This window comes from Podarcis vaucheri (genome assembly GCF_965113315.1).
Source record: "Podarcis vaucheri genome assembly, chromosome: 6".
Lineage (NCBI taxonomy): Eukaryota > Metazoa > Chordata > Lepidosauria > Squamata > Lacertidae > Podarcis > Podarcis vaucheri.
The window spans coordinates 48,136,806-48,158,410 of NC_138764.1; the positions used below are offsets into that span (position 1 = coordinate 48,136,806).

At 42.4% G+C, this 21,605-nt stretch overlaps 1 protein-coding gene across 2 annotated transcripts in view; it reads right to left on the minus strand.

The window, feature by feature from the left end:
- The window catches only part of PRKAA2 (protein kinase AMP-activated catalytic subunit alpha 2), a 67,634-nt gene that overhangs the window by 40,780 nt on the left and 5,249 nt on the right, over positions 1-21,605 (minus strand). The window contains exons 2-9 of one of the 2 annotated variants that reach the window (XM_082228763.1): positions 20,300-20,441; positions 18,872-18,965; positions 15,669-15,813; positions 14,518-14,605; positions 13,742-13,966; positions 12,417-12,918; positions 5,238-5,364; positions 2,888-3,126 (exon numbers count right to left, since the gene is read on the minus strand). In XM_082228763.1, coding sequence (XP_082084889.1) covers positions 2,891-3,126; positions 5,238-5,364; positions 12,417-12,918; positions 13,742-13,966; positions 14,518-14,605; positions 15,669-15,813; positions 18,872-18,965; positions 20,300-20,441 — 1,559 coding nt within the window. In that variant the 3' untranslated portion in view covers positions 2,888-2,890. Of the gene's footprint in view, positions 1-2,691; positions 3,127-5,237; positions 5,365-12,416; positions 12,919-13,741; positions 13,967-14,517; positions 14,606-15,668; positions 15,814-18,871; positions 18,966-20,299; positions 20,442-21,605 lie in introns of those variants that run through there. The other variant, XM_082228762.1, reaches the window with a different exon arrangement.

The following is a 21,605-nucleotide window of genomic DNA, read 5'->3' on the forward strand; positions in this document are numbered from 1 at the left end:
AGATCTTGGGGATTACAGAAGCCTGACCCAAATCCCAGACAAAGTACACACCTTGAGGGGCTGAGTCCACTGTGGATTCCTAGTTATCTCTCTTAGGACATATTAGTATGTTTCAAAAGACAATAGGGCCTGGGAGCAACTGGTTCTTCCTGAGCACTGAATGCCTGGTCTTCATCAGTGGAAAACAGATTGTCTAGCCTTTATGGCAAACACAATCTGCCCTGCTCTTGCTCCCACAGCTGGCTGTGTAGCGGAATGCTGACCAGCTGGGCCTTGTGACAAGAAATGCTCTCCTGTATCTGAATTTTTAAAAACTTATTTGGTTTGGTTTTTAAGGTCATGGATTAAACATTTTTAAAGCCCTTTTTTATGACTGTCAGTTATATACATTTCAATAGTTTTACAATTACTCTAACATTTCAAAACTCAACTTCCTTCCTCCTCTTTCGGAGATTCCTTAATTTTATTTTTATCATTCCCTGCATATTCTAAGTTAACTTATTCTTTTACTCATCTACTTTAAATATATACTCTTATGAAACTGCAGGTTATTACAATAATCCTGCCAATGCCCTTATCTGTTTACAATTAAGAAGTCATTTCTTGAAGAGGTTATGCTGATGAAGATCTGTGTTGGAATCAGGATCAAGCAGATATGGTAAAAAAGAGGAATGAAGCCACAGCAGAAAAAACAACAACCCAGGCTCAGTCCTGAACGGAGGTCCATTCATCTTGCGAGCCAGGATATTCTTCATTTGATTCTTTACCTTAATGCTCCTAATTTTATCCATTACCCTCTTTCCTGCTGTATTGCTGAATACACTCTCTAATTATCTTGCTTTATGCTGGTGAACAAGGGTGTTATCAAAGGACCTCACTCCTGAAGAAAGATATAATTTTTTCTCCCCCATCCCACTATTATGAGTTTTACATAGATGGTTACAGCAATCTTTATCTGCTCTACAGCTGCCATGGGGTTAATGATTGCTCCTCATTTAAATATACAGGCCTTGTGCTTTGATATTTCTGGTACAAGGCAGGGGCTGCAATGATTGATGGAAGACTAATAATGTGATTAAGAGCAGGCTGCGAGTACTGCTTATGGGATATAGTAGGTGGTCTGAGCTTAACAAGCCCAGGACAATGAACAGCAGTGAGCACAAAATGGTTATGAAAGGCTGTAGTGGAAAGAATTCCTTTGGAGAGAACAGAAACTCCCAAATGCAAAACTTTAATTAAAGCTGTGAAAAAATGTTGCTGTGGGATGTTTACTAACTGAGACGGTAGCCCTGTGCAACCATGTCACAAAAGGCTTTTTCCAGCATTCAAGTGCTGACTAACTTCTAGTGATCGCCCGCTAGCAGATTCAGTATCCAAAGAGGGGAGAGCAAAGGATACATGTACACACACCCATCAGTCACTTCTGGGCAGCAAGAGAGGAGGCAAGGTGGGTCTGGTACATGAACTGCAGGCATATATTATATGTGTGTGTGTGTATACACACACAAAATGGTGTGTCCTTTTGTGCACCTTGTTAGCACTGTTGCTGTATAATTACAGCCTTGCACTCTGCATACTGACCCATCTCTTTCATTCTAACAGATTTGTCTTTTGAGGATGTACAGCAGGGGTGGCTAACCCGTAGTCTTCCACCTTTTGTTTGTTTGTTTGGGGCAACAAGTCCCCCTCATTCCCAGTCACAGCAATTAGGGCTGGAGTCCAACAACATCTGGAAGGCCTCAGGTTAGCCACCCATGATCTACAAGTCTCTACAAGGGTGTGAAACACCCTAGCCGTAACCAAAACTATGCTAAGAGTGTGCAGAATTCAGAAAAGGACTAAATCAAAGGATATATTGAATGGAGAACTGCCTGTGCATTGTTCCTCAATGGTAATACCTGATTCTCTCTCTTATTTTGCCACAATATGACAATATTATAATAGAGTCAGGCCACTGTTGTTGACTATAATGGTTGGCAGAATTTAAATCCTGCTCTCCACTGTTTTAGGAAATTGTGGGTTTTTCCTGCTGTGGTGCAATACTTTACATTAAGTGTGCTTAGAATGGAGGAATGCACTTTTAGGCTGCAGCTGTTCATTCATATGAACCTATGAGCAGGGAACAAGATTCCTGTTGACTTCTGAACATTCAAAGAGCACTTCTACGAGGCGGGGACTCGGGAAGGGAGAGAGAATGTTACACTGCAGCTTGGCCACAGAGGCTTGTCATCAACTGTTTCCTAGCCAGAGATGCCTGAGACTAAAACCTGTAAATATTTGATATGTGGGATTGAAAACAATCAAAAATTGCACTTCTCATCGAGCTACGGTCCTTCTACAAAAGGTGATTTTACATGTTACAGTAGGTGAAAGAACAGCAAAGGTGAAAATTTCTTCCACATGCGTAAAGTGAAAATCAACCCCATCAGAAAGATAAAGTATACATTTTCTGAAATCATTTTTTTTCAGAATCCTTTGGAGAAATACTCAAGTATTCAGGAACATTATTGCACTGATATGTTTACAGTGGCAGGGGCACTGTGGATTCTGTGACTGGAGACATTTTTCAGATTTTTGGCAGACGTTGCTGTTTCCTGCATAACTGAAGCTTAGTGTGGCAAGCGATGAGCCTGGACAGTGACCAGCTGTTGGACAACGGGCCCAAAGCCCTCCTCCACTGCTTTCTACCTCCAAAAAGAATGAAGCAAATTCTGCAATAAAGATTACATAAAATCGAACACATTTGCCTACTTCCCTTAATATACATCATATATTCTGGGTACCGAATCTGGGATTTCTACCTCAAGGATTGGGTTCCTTGCTGCACGTGCCCAAATGATCCTTTGACATGCAGCTTTTGCAAAGAAATCAAGCTTCCGAAGGATACCTGTCAGCGAGCCAGCGCCATGATGAGACTGGCACACATTTCAAAGAAATCCATGGTGTGGCTACCGAGACGAGGTGTCACCGAGGTCATGCTCCCGGTCAAGGAGCCCATGAGAGACCCAGGAAGCGACTGGCAATCGGCGGTGGCGGAATCGAGACTCAGCCTCGGTCTGTGCAAGCGGGCTGCGGAGCAGGAGCGCTGAGGTGTAGAAGAGCCTGACCTTTGCTCCACGACATCATCTTGAAGGCACAAACAGAAAACAAAGGTTTTAAACATCTGCTCAGGCTGATAGGAGGCTACTCTTCCTTTCTCCGGCAACTGACTTTGCTCATATGCCTTTATGTCAGTCTCTCTTCGGAAGGTGTGGCTTGCAAGAAGAGACTGAGATAAGCTTGATATGCGGAAGGCATTTCAGGACACATATAATAAACTACAGTGAAACCCATGCAACCATTGCTCACCCATCTCCCCCACGGCTCTCTCATATTAAGTTTGGGGAGCGGGAATGAGCCACAAAGCAGGAGTTCCTGTGCCACAAAGAAGTTTAGGATCATAAAATTGTAGAGTTGGAAGGGACCCCAAGAGACATTTAGTCCACCCCCCCTGCAATGCAGGAATCTCAGCTAAAGCATCCATGACAGATGGCCATCCAACCTCTGCTTAAAGACCTCCAAGGAGAGTACACCACCTCTCATGGGGATCTGTTCCACTGCCTAACAGCTCTTACGGTCAGAAAGCTCTTCCTGATGTTTAGTTGGAATCTTCTTTTTTGTAACTTGAATCCATTGGTTTGGTTCTGAGCCTCTGGACCAGGAGAAAACAAGCCATTTCTGCCTATCTCCTTCAAACCACACTTTCTCTGCAGACTCTTGACGAAGACAGCCATTGCATCTCTTTTTGTGCTCTGTACACTGCCAGCTGACTCTCCCTCTTGCTACATCTTTTTAAATATTCTTTATCAAGCCTAAGACTATCCTTTCACTTTGTTTCATCTGCCTCTCTTGTGTCCCTAAGGTTGTAGCCTATTTCAATGGAATTTACTGCTCTTCAAGCTTCCATCCTGCTGGCTTTAAAAGGACGCTGCTGTTGGACAGCTGCATTCCATGTGTATTCACTCAGAAGTAAGTCCCACTGTGTTAAATGGGCCTCGCTCCCAACCAAGTATGTATATGATTGCAGCCTAAACTGCACATTAACTTGGGGAAGGGGAATCTGTGGCCTTCCAGATGTTGGATTTGAATCCCCACTAGCTCAGCCATCATAGCCAAAGAGCAGGTGGGAGTTGCAGACTTTTTCTTTGGAATGCACACTTAATAGTTCATATTTGCATCGTTTTATTGAATATTTAAGGTGCTTTGTATTTTACTGCAAATCGCTTTGGGATGCCTCTGTATGTGGGAAGAAATTTAGAAATATAATAGAGTAAACATATAGAGAGCCACAGATTGATTATCCCATATTTAACTGGGCTGGTGCCAAGGAAGAGGATGTACCGCTTCTGAGTTCTGTGGGGGGGAGAAGCACTGATAGTAATTAGCTGAATATTCACAAGCTTTGACTGTTGTGTTGAAATGTGTAGCTTTGATGACGAAGAACCTTACGTAAAACAGCTAAGAAAATTGCATAAACATCTACAGTATTATTTTGGACACAATGAATAACTGAAGTGATTCTTAGGTGTAATGAAAGTGAAATTTACTGTACTGTAAGATTGCAGTGCCCCCAGTGGCGCAATGGGTCAGTGCATCCAGCTGCTAACCGGAAGGTTGGTGGTTTGAGCCCACCCAGGGATGGCTGTGGGCAGGATTTCTGCATTACATGGGGTTGGACTAGATGACCCTTAGGGTACCTTCCAACTCTACAATTCTATGATTTTATGAATTCTTAACTGGGTAAAAGTCCTATAGGACTCCATGGGGCTTACTTCTGAGCATGTAAGGGACTGCACTGTAAAAAAAAAATATTGTGTCTCAACTAGTAGCAGCAATTGTAACAATTCTACAGAGGTGGGGAAGAATTTCACTGCAAAAGTTCATTATTTGGAACTCCAAAATGGTTTATGATCAGAAAAGGTTTGCAACAGAATTATCCATTTAAGGGTTATTGTGAATCCTGCTAGGAGTAGAATTCTCTCTTAACCTACCCAACTGCAATTAAATTGTCACAGTTAAGATTAGAGGTGACAAAAAGATTAAGGTAGTACTGCTGGAACAGCAGTCCTCACTAGGAGATATCATAAAGTAAAATAAAAAATAAAAAGAGTAGATGGGGAAAGCGGGTTTAAAACAACAAGAAAAAAACTTCCTTCGCGCTTGTGGTTTTATTCTACAATACAACATTTCCTGCTTACCATCAATGCTTTTAAAGTCCAACAGATAGCTGCGATTGTCAACCTGATAAAGCTGCAAACTCATTTTCACGTAATTTCCCGTCACTGGATTCTTTCTGCGGACTCTAAGATGATAGGCATTCACCACCTAAAACATGTAATTGTCTTTCAGGAAAAATGGGTTTATGGCACAGGAGAAACAGTCTTTTTTCTTTCTTTCTTTTTTTGCAATTTCACATTTCAAGAAAACAACTCTGCCTTAAGCATAGGCTGGCAGTGCAATCCTGCACAGGTTTGCAGGTCAACTGATGGCATTCCAACAAAGGTTTACTCAAGAGTAGACCCACTGAAATTCATGAACATGACTATGTTAGGTCTACTCAGAATAAACCTTAGTTGACTATTACCCTCAGTGTCCTTTAAGAAAAGAAATTATATTTTCAAAACACTTCATAACCACCTATCATACCCAGAAATGCTTTTTGTGCAAGGATATCAGATGCAGCCCCTCTTTCCACTTCTGGATAATGAAGGTTAGGTTTGTCTCACCTAATACAAATTTGCAGACTGGGGGGGGGGCAGGCTGGACACCAGTCTAGCCCACTTCAGTTCTGTTCTGTGATGACCCACTTATAGCTACTCCAGTTTATAAGAGACCTGCAAATCCCCCCTTCAATACAATGGTTTTGTTCATTCATGGAATTGTCTTTACCTCCTTGTTACGAAGCATGCGTGAGTTCAGATTAGAAAGGCTCCATTAAATAAACAAATATTTGGCCCTGAAGTCAGCCCCAAAGCAATCACTTGGTTATTGCAAAGCAATCACTTGGATTTGGAAGGTTTCAATAATGTATTTGGTTGGCATGCATATCTGTGGTATGACAAGGTTAAAGCACATAAAGCGTTTAAAAACCATATTGTCAGAAAAGCACTGTTTAATGTCTGGATAAGATATAAGGACTTGCTAGAAAATAAAACCCCAAGATGGCTGTCACCAATGGAAGCAAAGGCTCAGAAAAAACTCAATATGGAGGCCAAATGGCCGAAATATTGGGAAATTATGGAACAAGAGGGAGACAGATTAAAACTGCAGAGTTTTGAAAAATTAAAAAATAGAGTGCGAGATTGGCTCCATTATTATCAAATAATGGAGGCATATAATTTGGACAAAAAACTAGGCTTCCAGGTGGAAAAATCAAAATTGGAAACAGAATTGTTAGACCCCAAAGTTAAGAATCTGTCAAGAATGTATAACTTGCTGTTGAAATGGAATACGCAGGATGAAACGGTGAAATCTGCTATGATTAAATGGGCACAAGATGTTGGACATAACATTATGATGGCTGACTGGGAACAGTTATGGACCACAGGTATGAAGTTTACGGCATGTAACACCTTAAAAGAGAATCTAATGAAAATGATTTACAGGTGGTACATAACACCAGTCAAGCTTGCAAAAATCTACCATTTGCCCGATAATAAATGCTGGAAATGTAATGAGACTGAAGGTACATTCTTTCACCTTTGGTGGACATGCCCAAGGATTAAGAATTTCTGGGAGATGATTTATAATGAAATGAAAAAGGTATTTAAATATACCTTCCTGAAGAAACCAGAGGCCTTTCTCCTGGGCATGGTCGGCCAACTGGTGCCAAAGAAGGATAGAACTTTCTTTATGTATGCTACAACAGCAGCAAGAATACTTATCGCAGGGGTGTCAAACTCAAATTCATCGGGGGGCCACATCAGCAGTTTGGTCACCCTCAAAGGGCCGGTTGTATCTGTAGGACTTTATCAAAGTTATTTTTCCTTAGGCACTGGTGTGTGTTGTCTTGAACCTATACACTATTTAATATACCTATTCCAGTACGATTTTAAATAAGAATAGAAGAAGAAATAATAATGATTTTTTAAAAAGATGACGAGATGGGCTTCCAGGCAGACTGGAGCTCCAACGGGGAGGAGACAGGAGCCTGTCCCAACAGAGCAGAGCAGAAGCAAATCTTGCCTCGCCGCACTCAGGAGTCGGAGGATACGGAGCTGCAGTTTGGACAGCAGCAGTTTCTTCCTTGCAAGGGAGCCCCAGCGGCACTGCGGGCGCGAGTGGCCAGGATGTCCTGCTGGGGCCCCGAGCTGCTGCAGTTGCTCCTGGGGAGGGGGCTATCCGCCAAGTCCTCCGGCCCGGAGAAAGCCGATGTGTTGGCGTGGGGAGGGGGGCGGTGTTTCGTAGCCAGGCTCCCGCAGCCAAGTTGCTGGCAGGCTCGCACTTTGCTCCAGCTGCCCAGATGCTGGCGCGGTCCTCTTCGGGGTGGGAGGCGCCCCTGCTTTGCGGTGTGGTACACCGCCCGCTCGCCCGGCTCCCTCCACCCCACTCTGCGCAGCTGAACCGGCAGCAGCTTCACCTTTCCCAGCCCAGCCAGGGCGCGCCGCCTGCTGCAAGACCTGCGCCGGGTCCCCACTCTCCACTTGCCTCCGCGTTCCCTTCCCTGCCTGCCGGCCCTGTGCACCAGGGCGACCCCAGCCAGCCCCTGGCCCCGCCGCCCGCACCCCCGGCCATCTCCTCGCCAGCTGCAGCGCCGCAGTGGCCTCTTCTTGCGGCCCGAGCGAGCGGCGTCCCAAGCGTGGCTCTCGCTCCCTGCCCTCGCTGCCAGCCTCCGCAGCTCCCTCAGGCTCCAAATGTTGCCGCGCGCGCGACCCGCCCCCTCGAGCAGCTGCGCCTGGGAGGCTCCGAGGGGCGGAGGCAGCCGGCTCCGAGCTCGGCTTCGTGGGACCGCCTCCTCCGCAGCGAGCACCGGACTGGACCAAGCAAGCAGAAAGCCTCTTTGCCCGGCCCGCAAGGCAGGCGAAAGTCGAGGGACCGGCCGGTAGGCAGGGCCGACGGGGTGCGTCGATTGGAGCCCTGTCTGCAAGCAGGCAGGGAAGGCTTCCTCGCCCTTGATGCCACGGGCCACATGACGAGGTCTGGCGGGCCGGATTCGGCCCGCGGGCCTTGTGTTTGACACCCGTAACTTATCGCAAAGCATTGGAAGGCACAAGATCTACCCACCCGGGAAGAATGGCAGATGAAGCTGATGGACTACATGGAATTGGCGGAAATGACTGGCAGAATCCGAGACCAGGGAGAAGAGTCGGTGGAAGAAGATTGGAAAAAATTCATAGTATATTTACAGAAATATTGCAAAATTAATGAATGTTAGAAGGATGCTGGAATGAAGTTTTATGGCTTTAGCAGAAATGTTATAAAGAATTAAGTAAAAATAGATTGTTAATGGACCAAAGTGGAAAATTTAAGGTTAGATTGTGTTAAGATAAATTATAGAACAAAAATTGAGAAAGATGGAAAGGATTTGCTGAAATAGCTAATTGAACTAGAATACAAAAAAGGGAGGTGTGAGGAGGTCAATGAAACAAGTAAATGAAAGGTAAAGACACGGAAATATTAGATGTGTTTTTAAATGTTTTTGCTTTTCTGGTTGTTTTGCTGTATTGTTTTTTGTTTTTATTTTTGATGTATTGTAAGGTATTGTTCTGTTTTGTTTAACTTTTTATTGTTTCTTTCTTCTTTTTTCTGTAACTTTCAAACCTCTAATAAATATCATTTTAAAAAAGAAGAAGAAGCAATCACTTGGTTAAATAAGCCTATATGAATAACGGGCCCTAACTACAGACACAGACTTTTAAGTTTTCCAGTAACGCAGCACACGGTATTACTACAAAACGAACAGAAAGGAAGTAAAATGCCAGATCGATCAAGGTGTTCCCTTCTGGGTGACTTTGATTGTGTGTAGGTAGACAATGGAGTCTCGCCTGCCGGCCCCTCCCCACTGCCCCTTCCCCATCACAGAGGATGGAGCCTATACACATGCACCCGGATCCCCCTCTAGAAACATTTCTCTCCATCACACCACACTGTTCAGATGGGGCACGAACCTCAGGGGTGTAGCTAGCAGGCTTTCTATTCAGAAAGTCCAAACTGGGCTCCTGCATTGTACGCTAAACCCTTGTTATGTTCAGGCACGAATGGATAACCTGCAACCCTTCGAATGTAGTTGAACTATAAATCCCCTATAGCCCCAGCCAGCATAGCAGGGTCCTTAATGTGCTAGTTAACCCATCCCACTCTCTGATGCTGGTTCTTAGTTTTAAAAGAGATGTTCTCTGAGGGGAAGGCATTCTTGGAAAAGCTCAGGCATGGAACACGGCAGGCTGTTATAGACTCTCTTCCACCTGCTCCATTCCTTCCTGTGTTTTTCTTCTAAATATCTTTCATGGAAACTCTTCTCAAGCCTTCTTCCCTCCATCATGAAAGGGAGGTTTTTCAACATGAGGAGTCAGGTAATCAGAGCAGCAGTCCTAGTCCCGCCATCCATAATATAATATATAATAATATTTATTATTTATACCCCGCCCATCTGGCTGAGTTTCCCCAGCCACTCTGGGCGGCTCCCAATCGAGTGTTAAAAACAATACAGCATTGAATATTAAAAACTTCCCTAAACAGGGCTGCCTTCAGATGTCTTTTAAAAAATAGGATAGTTGCTTATTTCCTTGACATCTGGTGGGAGTGTGTTCCACAGGGTGGGCGCCACTACCAAGAAGGCCCTCTGTCTGGTTCCCTGTAACTTCACTTCTCGCAATGAGGGAACCACCAGAAGGCCCTCGGCGCTGGACCTCAGTGTCCGGGCAGAACGATGGGGGTTAACTACAAGCTTCTCTCCTATTGGGCTTCTACTTGGGAGGGCTATGTATTAGTGAACGAGAAAACCAACTGTACAAATGCGGAAACTGGCATTGACCACATTATTTGGGGGGGGGGTGTCCCATGGCCTATTTCTATAAGCAACAAGTTTCTAGTCATTATGGCTCTAACAACAGACAACGTAGGGGACAGCTGAATTGCGATGATTAGGAGGCAAGGTTTTCTCTACCTACGTAGTTCTGTGCCCTAACAATGACTAGAAGTATTATTCCAAATAAGCAAATTGTTAGATTATTTCAAAATAAGCAAAGACATGCAATTTTGGCTTTGTTTTAAAATGTATAGGTCACAGAATTCTCTTTCCTTGGCATGGAATGTGGGTTCAGTTTGTACAGGATATTGGAAGCAATCCTATGTACATGTACCTGGGAGTGAGCCCAACTGAAGACAGTGAGACTTACTTTCAAGCATACATACAGAGGATTCGCTGAACATTTATTCATTTTAGAACACCTGTACCTTGCTTTTCTCCTTCAGCAACAGGCAAAGCAGCCAAGAGAAACAAAGAATCAAAATGCACACAACAAAACGTAATAAAGGCAATAACAAAACAGCAGCAGCAGGGAAATAATCAACATCTAAGCAAGCAGAACAGGCAAGGAGCACAGGTTCCTTAAATTAAAATTTGTATGTATTTATCTTTAGTGCATACGCGGTTTGTTTTTTAAGCAGCTGCTTCAGTAAACATATCGAATGTAGCATATGTCAGTAAGCAAGGCAGCAGAAGACTGCGTTTCCATTTCTTAGTGAGGACTTGAAGTTAAATCAGAACAACGAAAGAAAGTGAATCTAATGATGCTTCAACACTAATTCTTGCTCATAAACCACTAGCTCAAAAAGGTGGGGTGGAGGCATACACAGGAAAACAGAAAACCCTCACAAAGATAACCATTAATCCTCAAGATCAAGCTCACCCCCACCCCCAAATGTGGCTGGAAGTGACTGACTTTAAGATTGTGAAATGAAGGCACCTTATGTACAGGGAAATACTGTGGAAACCAGCAACTACCACAATTCTGTGGCAAAAAGAAGACTCAGCTAATACCAAGTTATTTAAGACAGATTTAAGGGAACAATATTGCATTTTCGCCTCTGACCATACAGTTCTTGGATACCATGTAGAAATAACATCTATTTATTAGGAGCTTTCAGTAAGATTATTTACCCAGAAGGGAATTAGCTACTATAATTAGAAATGTGGAGCTCCTGTTATCCCTACCACTGTGCAAGGCAGAATTATCTGCCTATCCTCAAGCTTAGGAAGCTTAAAAAAGAAAGTGTGTTTTGTCCCCCGCCCCCTTTAGGTCAGTAATTAAAAATATACATTATTTAACCGCTTTGAAGGTGCTAATATTCACAAAGAGGATGATGCGAGAGTAAGCTAATAATAATTAACGATGAGACGTGGCGAATACTATCATGACCATTAGAAGACTGTTCATTAGTGCAATTCTAACTCCCAGGTGCTGATGGCTGGAAGAGGCTAGAATGGCTTTTGGATGCTTCACTGCCAGCCACTGAACCAGAAATTCCAGCTGTGCTGGGCAGAAAGCTGCGGACAGCAGTTGTCCCAGTGGTGGTGAGGCGGCCAGATCCAAAGTCCTGCACAGACCCAGAGGGGACCTAACCTCAGGCCCCTCTGCTGCACCAGCCTGGGTCAGAAGTACAGAGAAAGTAAGAAAATGAAAAACCGTGTGTGTGTGTAGGCCTTCCACTTGGGCAGCATGAGCTAGAAAAGGTTGGGTTGCAGTGGTAGATCCGCAGCTCCACTTCTCCTCCTCAACCCCATTTAGGATTGCTATGCCTGTTATTATTAATACAGCTGGGGACCTGGAGAGTGCCTACTTGCCCATGTTCTGATAGTTGCTGGAGGCCCTCTTCCAGGTGTCCCCACCACCAGGTGAGGCAGGTGGTCACTGGGCCTCCTTGTTTGTCATGCCCCAGTCCTGAAACTACCTCCCTGGGCAGTCTGGCCTGGTCCCTATTCTGCTGTCCTTTCTGCACCAGGCGAAGACCTTTGCACTCTACCAGGCTGCGAACCTTTTAACTCTGATTGAATCTCCCTGTTCACTTTATCCACTGTTTAAATTCCTTAAATATTTCTTGTGCATTTTATTTGTCCTGTTCTCTTGATCTAAGCTGCTCTGAGAATTATTATATTGAGGGGGCAGCATTTGAATGCATTAGCAAATACATAAACAAAGCCAGTTAACTGAGAACTTACCGGAGGTATTAATTAATTAATTAATGCATTATTAAATATTATTAATAATGCATCAATGCACAATTAATTAATGCATTGTTTAATATGAATGTCATTTAAGGCCAAAATAGGCTTCTAAGTTGTTTACAAAGTATTAAAAAACCTGGTATGCAGATAGTAAAATATAAACTTCCATTATCAAACGTTGAATAGCATTCAAAGAATTCGTATTCCTTACCTTCCACTCAAAATCTAGCAGTTTCATAGCACGGTACACTTCAGCCATGATGTCATAAGGCCTGCTTTGACTCCGTATTCCTAAATGCCACTTGGCTTTTTTCACAGTCAACGGCTTTGGCTTAGTGGTATTCAGTGCATCCAAGGGACACTTTCCTTTGGGAGTATCTGCTACGAGAGGAGGCATCCGTTCCGGGTGGGGCTTCACCCCCGGAGGGATGTGCATAGTGTCATCCATGAAAGAGCCAGTGGGAGGGCTGGAAGCAAGGTAGAACTCACTGGCTTGGTTCATGATTCTCCGATTGTCAATAATAAGGTGATAAGCAACCGCAAGCTGGTCTTGAGGATCCCCACTGTACAAGCTGGTCATCACCTCTGACTCAGTGCACTCGAATTTTTCACAAACTTCCCGCACGGCATCGTCGTCGATAACATTGGCGTCGTAAGAAGGATCCTCTGGAAACAAGTAACTGGGCAGTTCTTGTTTGAACCACTCGTGTTCTCTAAAAGGAATTGTTTCTCTAATGAATAATAATACTGTTTATGCAACATCCTAGATCTGACTCATCATAAAAGACCAAGCATGGCACTAAAATGTTAAATGATAAGTGTCAAGCTGGTGTATGTATTCCTGTTTAACCCTTCTGAGTTCAAAGGGCTGAGGTTTCGAAATGCACTCCTCCGAGAGTTTAGTAGGAGTAAAACAAGCTGATTAAAGGAGGAACTATAAATTATTTGTCCCTTACAGCACATGGTGTAGTGACCTATGTGCTATAAGGGACAAAGCAGTCTCAACAACATTCTTTAGTCATATACTACACTGCATGTTCTCACAATGGCAGCCAAGGCTTCAGGATATGGCATTCCTGGTGATATTGGGATGAGCTGGAAACAGAAGATGAAAGAAACACAGACAATGCTATGGTGGGTTGTAATTTTGGACCATATAAATAGTTTGACATGTACTGCTTAGTTGAGGGATTTTGGCCATCCTTGTGACACTTCTGATTATTCAAATGCTATGCGTATCTCTTGCTATTTCAACAACTGAGGTTGCATTAGGTGATGTTTCATCTTGCTTTCTCCCAGTCACTCCTTATGAAATATTGTAAAGAACATAGCAATAAAGAGAACGTAGCAATAATGTAAGCTGGTTAGATTAGATGTTTTCCAAACTGTCAGCTCCATTCCCTGTTCAGCCAATTTCCTTTTTTTAAATTATTATTTCTAAAGGACATATTGGCTGATTTTCTCTGATGATCTTCTCAGAGATCATCAAAAAAATATTAGTATGGAACGAGTTATAATTTTGGCACCAGACCTTACCGGATGTCCTTGATAGTTGCTCTTTTGAGTGGATCCACCTGCAGCATGTGCATAAGGAGGGTGGCAACTGAACGGTTGAGGTATTCGGGAATGTAGAAGACACCTCCACGGATCTTTTTAAAGAGGGTTGGGACATGCTCATCATCAAAAGGAAGAGTCCCACAGAGGAGAGCATAGAGAATAACACCACAGCTCCAGATATCAACCTCTGGGCCAGCATACAATCTGAACAAAAGGAAGGTGCCATTAACCAGTTCCTTAAGACATTGCAGTATCTTGCCTGAAGTTCCAAAGGACACCCTAAGTAGCTGGGAGAGGGAAAAAGGAAGCAATGCTAAACAGTCACCTTGAATCCAAGTGACAACTGGAAGAGCATCTGATTACAATAACATCCTCCCTGAACTTATTTCATAGCCTGTTCATCATACTGGAACTGCTCGAGCCTCTTCTCTTTGATTGCTCTCCCCTACATTCTCCCAAAATCCTTAACATTTCTCTTGAGTGTTGCTTAGAAGTGTCTGCTCTCTTTGGACTTGTCTTGGTGCAGTCAACAGAAATAACCTCGGTGGTCAATTCCTGGTATCTACTTTAAATCCTTTTGGTGCTATTGTTTCTTGCTTAAAAACAAACTGTGCAACCAGAAGGACAGAATGCTGCCATACGAACACTACCTAAGCACATATAAATGACCACTAACTACTCAGCTATATGAATGAATCCCATGTCAAAAACATGCCTCTGATCAAAAGGGTATCCATTGGTCTTTAATGTTCTACCTTCCAGAGATGACTTCTGGTGCTGCATAGTTGGGCGAGCCACAGCTGGTTCGCAGGAATTCGCCATCTGACATCATGTTGGACAGTCCTAAAAGGTTGTGGAAGGGAGAGAGAAAGAAAGACTCATTTGTTGACATTGCTAGAAGAGAGAGAAGGGTGTTTGTGTGTGAAATAGCAAGGGAGGCAGAAGGGAAAGATATAGATTAAAAAATTTAAAAAGGCTCTTAGAACTGTGTTGCATTATTTGCTTAAGAAACAATTCCTTACAGGTAGAAAGGTCTTTGTAAAGGTCTACTTCAAACTGAAAGCTAGATTCTCAAAGCTTATTCTAAGCATTTCCCCTGGAGAGAATTCAATGGACCATCTTTCCTCAGGTTCCTTCATCTAGGTTACTCAAGAGCTGGAGTAAACTCTGTGCAATGGAGGCCTAGAGAGGGAAGGCATCTGTACGCCCCAAGGGGAAGAGAGGAGGACCTCATGTTTCTATATGTCTAGCATGAAGCTGAATATCAGTGCTATACAATCAGTCCTGTCCTGTCTGCTTTAAGGGGCAGTATTATGGTCAATGGGACAAAAATAAATAAATGAAACCTGATAGTATAAGAAGCCACACGGAACTGCATGAAATATTGAGAGGAAATGTTAAAAGTGGCAAAGATCCAAAATAATTTTGTAAATGATTTCCATTATATATCTATAATCACACTGACAACACCATAACAAGAAAAGCCTGCTTTCCCTAGAGGTGATAAGTGAATGTATGAATTGTATTGTTTCAGTCTGCAGGTGAAGGTTCATATGGCTGAGTGTTCCACCATATAAGATAAAGAAAAAGATGTAGATAACTAGATGCCAGGGAAATGGCAAGGCTAGGACCCTTCTCCCTGAAATCAACTTATTATGTGCCAGGATTTTTTAAAAACTTTTGAATATGGAGAAGCATCCAGTTATGTAAGCGTCCACCTTCAGGTTTAATACTCAGTGAAGACGAGACTAATGTTTTCAACTTGGGAAGTTTTTCACAGTAGCAAAGAAACTGATAATGGTGATGAAAACTGATGCTGGGTTCTTTGAAGGATGTTAGCCCTGAGACAGTTCAGCAATTGGCATAGAGGTGGTCACATTTCTGGAATGCTGCTGGGGTCACATACCAAAATCAGCTATCTTGGCATTCATGTTTGCATCCAGCAGCACATTCTCTGGTTTCAGGTCTCTGTGAACTACCATATGCCGATGACAGTAATCTACAGCTGACAGAATTTGCTGGAAAAGACGCCTGGCTTCGTGCTCTTCAACCTAGAAAAATGCACAGGAAGGGAAACAAGGCTCAATGTTTTTTGTTTTTTGTCCTGAAAGGATACTCAGCGAGGCAAAATGTGCCCCCTTAATGGGCCACAAGAGACAGAATTACAGTAAGCAACACTAAGCAAACAAGTAAACAGAGGCGAGCCATCCCAAGGAGACATTCCATTGCACTATTCTCTTATAATTAAGTGTGTCAAATAATTAAAGGCCTTTAAGCTTTAAAACTGTGCTGCTTTGACCAATCAATTGTTCAGCTCTGAAAAATTTCTCTGCTACAGATTGCAGCCCACGGCAGTAATTTTCCAAAGGCCTCTGCAAACTGAAGAATCTAGATTGCCCTTGTTACTTTTGCTTTCTACTCCTTGACTGCAACCAATTTGGAAAAACCAAACATGGGGGCCAGAGACAGCAAAGTAGAAGGCCCTGCCTCTTCATCTCACACTTTTGAAATCAGGACTGACCTCTAAGGGTGCCCATACTTGTGCATCATCCAAAGCCCAAGACTTGGCCCTGTTGTTGCTCCTCTCCACTGCTGCAACTGGTTTGTTTGTTTACTTTTCGTTTTGGACGGGAGGGGGATGAGGAAATAAGTGATGGTGACAGTAATAATTAGGATCAGCAGGTGCTGCCACCTGCTTGCTAGCTCTTTTACTGGCAAGTCAGCAAAGTGTGGAGGACAAAGCCCACTCAAGGAAACTTGCCCAGGCCAGAACCTTAAACCTAAAGCCAGCACAGTTTAAGATCCGCTCCCCCCCCCCAGGCTATTGGGGACGGATCTACAGTAGAATGAAATAGGAATGTGCCAGAGTGGGGTCACATTTTCACCTAGTCCCACAGCTCCATAATGTACTAGTGTTGTTGAAATGAGCCTCATGGCCCCCTGCCCCCATCCCTCAAGCATGTGAGGAGAGCACCAACTAACTACAGTTTCCTGTCATGCCTGAACTTGAGAAACTATGGTTTATTCAAACTACGGTCTGTTAACAAAGCGGGATATCATATCATGGTATGATCCTGGTTTGCTTAAACTAAACACAGAACAAGTCACAGTTCCTTCAGTTCAGACATCACAAACTAAAGCAAAAGTAGAAGTTTTTAATCTCTTCTTCTTTGTGCATATCTTAAGAGAAAGAGAGTAGAATGAGCTATACCAGACCAAGTGAGAGAGATCATATTTTTTATGGCACCTACCAGGACCAGATTTAGGTTTGATGAGGCCCTAAGCTACTGAAGGTAATAGGGCCCTTTATATGTCCAGTTGTCCTTTGTAAACAACAAATCGTCACTGTTTTTTGTGTGTGTTTAATATATTATATATGGTAATTTATGGACCTAATAGGTATCTAAAACCATTTGCACATGTTGCCACGTAACCAGTCCATGCAGAATGTAGGCATCCTATATATAGTAATGACCAAACCAGTGATATTTTAGGGAGCAGGCTAGCAGGCAGGGCCCATTACTTACAACATAGGAGCCTACACAACACAAAACACTGTTGCTGTAATAGGTTTTATTTTATTTGGTTTTTTATCTTATATTTTGGAAATGTACATCCAATTGTTGTTGTTTTTCCTTTAATTTTTTTTTTGGGGGGGCCCAAGAGAGTGGGGCCCTAAGCTATAGCTTGTTTAGCTTATACGTAAATCGGGCACTGGCACCTACCGATACACCCCACAAGGAAAACAACCCTAGGACAACAAGGACTATTCCAGGCTAGACCCTTCCTGGTGTCCTAGTTTTTATACTTGCCGGAAAGTCCCATCCCCCAATTAGAGAGCATTCAAAAATGGCACCCCTAGCTGCAGTCTCAGTCTGCAAGATCCTAGCAGTTGTTGTGAAACAGCCTGAGTTGACTAGGTCTGTTAATAGAAACACTATTTTTAAACTGAATTTAGGCCATTAATGGATGCGCCTCACCACTTAATCATAGTGGTAAAACAATGGTAATGATAGTACATACTTAACATTTTACATATTTCTATAACAAGTATAATTATATAGCAGATTATAATATCCTCTCAATAAATTATGAACAAGGGATCAAATTAGGAAATATTATGACTACAGAGTACAAAAATTCAAATACTGAATTTTATGCAGTCCAAGTGGTGAGGTGACAATCACATAGCATGCAGCAGAGAGCATTTCAATTCTGCTAATAGCTTCCAAAGGATTAAAGAAAAAATAGATATGAGATCCTCTCTAACCTGTGAATTGGCGCTATGGAAAGAGCACAATCCTAAGCATGTCTATTCAGAACTAAGTCCTGCTGAGTTAAAATAGACTTATGTACATGTGTACAGGAGTGCAATCAAAATCTGTTTATTATTACTGCTTTTCCATAGAATTTAGATTCTGTTTTAAAAAGCATTTAATAATTTCTATTTCAAGGAAAATCTGGGCAACAAAAATAAAACACTGTTCAACCATGAATTGTGCTGATTGGCTGTAAAATGTAAATTTACAGAGGCAAGCACTTCTGTCTTGCTTCTGAGCTTGAACTATCACCTACACTCTAGGAAATTCTGTGGCTCATTGTCTTTTCTGGGCAATTATATAGTAAACTGATAGTTATCACTAAATTATACTGCAACGGCAAATAAATGCTCAGCATCGTCTGAAACGGCTGTTCTACTAATCCAATGTCATCCAAAAAATTGCACCACCATTACAAGCACACATGTCAGAACATATTTAGGATTGGATCACTATCACCAAACTGCTTTCATTTGCCAGAACGCATTCAAATATAAAGAGCCAGGAAGCTGCTACTGGTTATTGCCTTGCTTCTTATATGTTTATTCAAATGATATGCAGTTCAAGGCAAGATGGAGCAGCAAAATGTTTGCACTCTAAGACTGTGTAGGACACTGCAGTGCCATCAGGCCAGTTGCAAGTCATTCCAGATAGGTCTGTGATGAAGCCAGTTCTATTTTTGGCCTTAATAACCTTAAAAAGAACCCTCATTTAGCAAAGATATTATAGATCGGTAGAATTCACTTCCCTCCTGCCCACACATTTATCCTTAATGGAAAAAGTCACTTACATGTCCATGTTTACAGATGTAATCAAACAATTCCCCACCAGACACATATTCCATTACCATGAAAAAATCTGTTGGTGTGCTGATGACCTGGTACCTAACAAAAAGACACACAAAAATTATGTTGTTTTTTATCTGCATCTTTTTCAATAGTGAGACAAGAGCTAGTGCTTACTTAATCTTACTAAACTAACATTTTCCTTAAAATTAGCACTTCACGCATAATTGCTTTCCACTTCTTAAGGTGAATTTTATTATATTCTTTATGATAAAGGCAGATATAAACTGTTTCTGGGCTCTGACGGATTTACCTTTCTTCTTCCATAAGCTTATTGTATCTCTTGGAATCTTTGCACAATAATTATACCTCACTTATGACTAACCCTCTTTTCAAATTTCCATTGTGGCTACAGATGTTCAAGAATGTTTGAAAAGATGGGAGATAATACTCAGACTCGAGTAATATGGTAAAATTGAATCGTAGTGGCAAGAGGATAGGGAAGTCCAAGTATAATAGTCAAAATATTTTACTTTTCAGAAATCCATTTTTGCACAGAACCACAATATCCCAGAGAGTGAAATGCACATCTAACAAGAAGACTCAGTTGCTTCGCCCAAGAAATTGCTCAAATGCGCATCAAATCCTTCCATAAAATCCAGGAATTTACTTCAAATCCATCAGCTAGTCCAAGTTTTATTTCTGTTCCTCAGTGAGCACAGATTATAATCCAGCCATTGTATGTTACTATCACAAGCTCCCAGATGATGAGATGAACGTTTTACAACAATATTTTATAACTTTCCCTCTACTCTAATCTCGTAGTCATAAATTAACAGAATCCCAATAGAGATCCTGCTTACTGTGGTTCAGAAAAGCAAAGGCTGTAGTTCTAAGTATAAGTAAATGTAAAGGACCATTAGGTCTAGTCGTGGCCGACTCGGGTTGCGGCGCTCATCTTGCTTTATTGGCCGAGGGAGCCGGCATACAGCTTCCGGGTCATGTGGCCAGCAGGACTAAGCCGCTTCTGGCGAACCAGAGCAGAGCACAGAAACGCTGTTTACCTTCCCGCTGGAGCGGTACCTATTTATCTACTTGCACTTTGCCGTGCTTTCAAACTGCTAGGTTGGCAAGAGCAGGGACCGAGCAACGGGAGCTCACCCCGTCACGGGGATTCGAACCGCCGACCTTCTGATTGGCAAGTCCTAAGCTATGTGGTTTAACCCACAGCGCCACCCGTGTCTAGGAAGTAAACTCAGTGGAGTTCAGTGGAATTTACTCCAGAATAAATGTGCCTGGAATTGCATTGCAGGTTACCTTTGAAAATATTAATTCAACACACAGTAAAGTAACAGGAGCACACAGGGTCCCTGAGAGCAGTATCCCCATTTCATGCAACACACAACAATGGGAGTAGTGGCAGCAATACTTACAATTTAATAATATGGGGGTGTCGGAAAAGCTTCAGATTTTGGATTTCTCGTTTGATCTTCCCAACCACATCCAAACTGCGAATTTTTTGCCTATTTAAAATTTTGACTGCTACTTTGTGCCGTGTGAGCTGGTGTTCTCCAACTAAAAGAAAGAAAGAAAAGTTTCAAGTTTTATTGAAGTACGTATAATGTATACTGGATAATAATGACAGTCATGAGGGGGTATTTGGCCCGGAACAGAAACAAAAATAACAAAAGGTAATAATATAATTTTAAGTCTAAGGTGAAATGTTCTTCCCACCCCAATTTCATCATCCTCTTCGTAGGTTGTGAAGAAGGATGTTAGCTGCCAGTGATTTAATTTTTTATTTTTATTTTTGCCAACAAGGGCAAATGGTTCACTCCAGTGAGCAAATATGCTCCCACTGCAGTTGAAAGTCACTTTCTCTCTTTTCTCACAAGACACAAATTTGAGATCAGAAATGGCAATATTTCAACCTCACAGAATATGTGTCTGTGACATTAGAGTGGCCATCTTGGGGGCAAAGGAACTTTAAAGGGAGACTTCAATTTGAAACAGTTGGATTACAATGCATCAAGAGTTCAGTGCTATTATTTATGGACTGGATTAAGACAAAGGATTTTTTTTTTTTTTTAGTAAAGTCATGTGTTAATTGGCTTACAAATGCCAGCATGTCTGAAGTAACATTTTATGAATCACTGATGCTAATTACATAATTATCACTGTCTGTGCTTTTCTGCACTTCATTTCCTCTGACCTTACTGTTTACAGCCCTCCCCGCAAACATATCTGTAACTCAGTAAAGTGTGTGTCATGTTGCAAGAGACCAACGTGGCCACCCCCTCTGGAAACGAAAAACAAACAAACGGGAGTTTTACAGAACGTCCCAAGCTGTAAGGTTCTAGCAGAAGCCATTATGCTTGTTACAGCAAACAATGAAATGCCATTTAGGATACAATTCACTGAACTCTCACACAGCTTTGCATTCTAATTTAAAAGTCATGGAATGTTAAAACTAGGCAAGAGACTATCTGTGACAGTGACTGTGGCCCCGACTAAAGAACAGAACAGAGTGGTAAAAGCAGTAGCTGTATAGGGTGAGCAAGTCGCTATTATTAGCAGAGATAAGAGCAGTCTGAAATTCTTTCCTCAATATGAGTGTTCTAAAAATAAAGTGCTTTGCCACACTTCCAAATAAAAACACTTGGGCTTGTTTCCTTTTTATGTACTCGGCTAGGCTAGGAAATATTAACAGGATGCTATGCTCTTCATCGCACAAGTGTA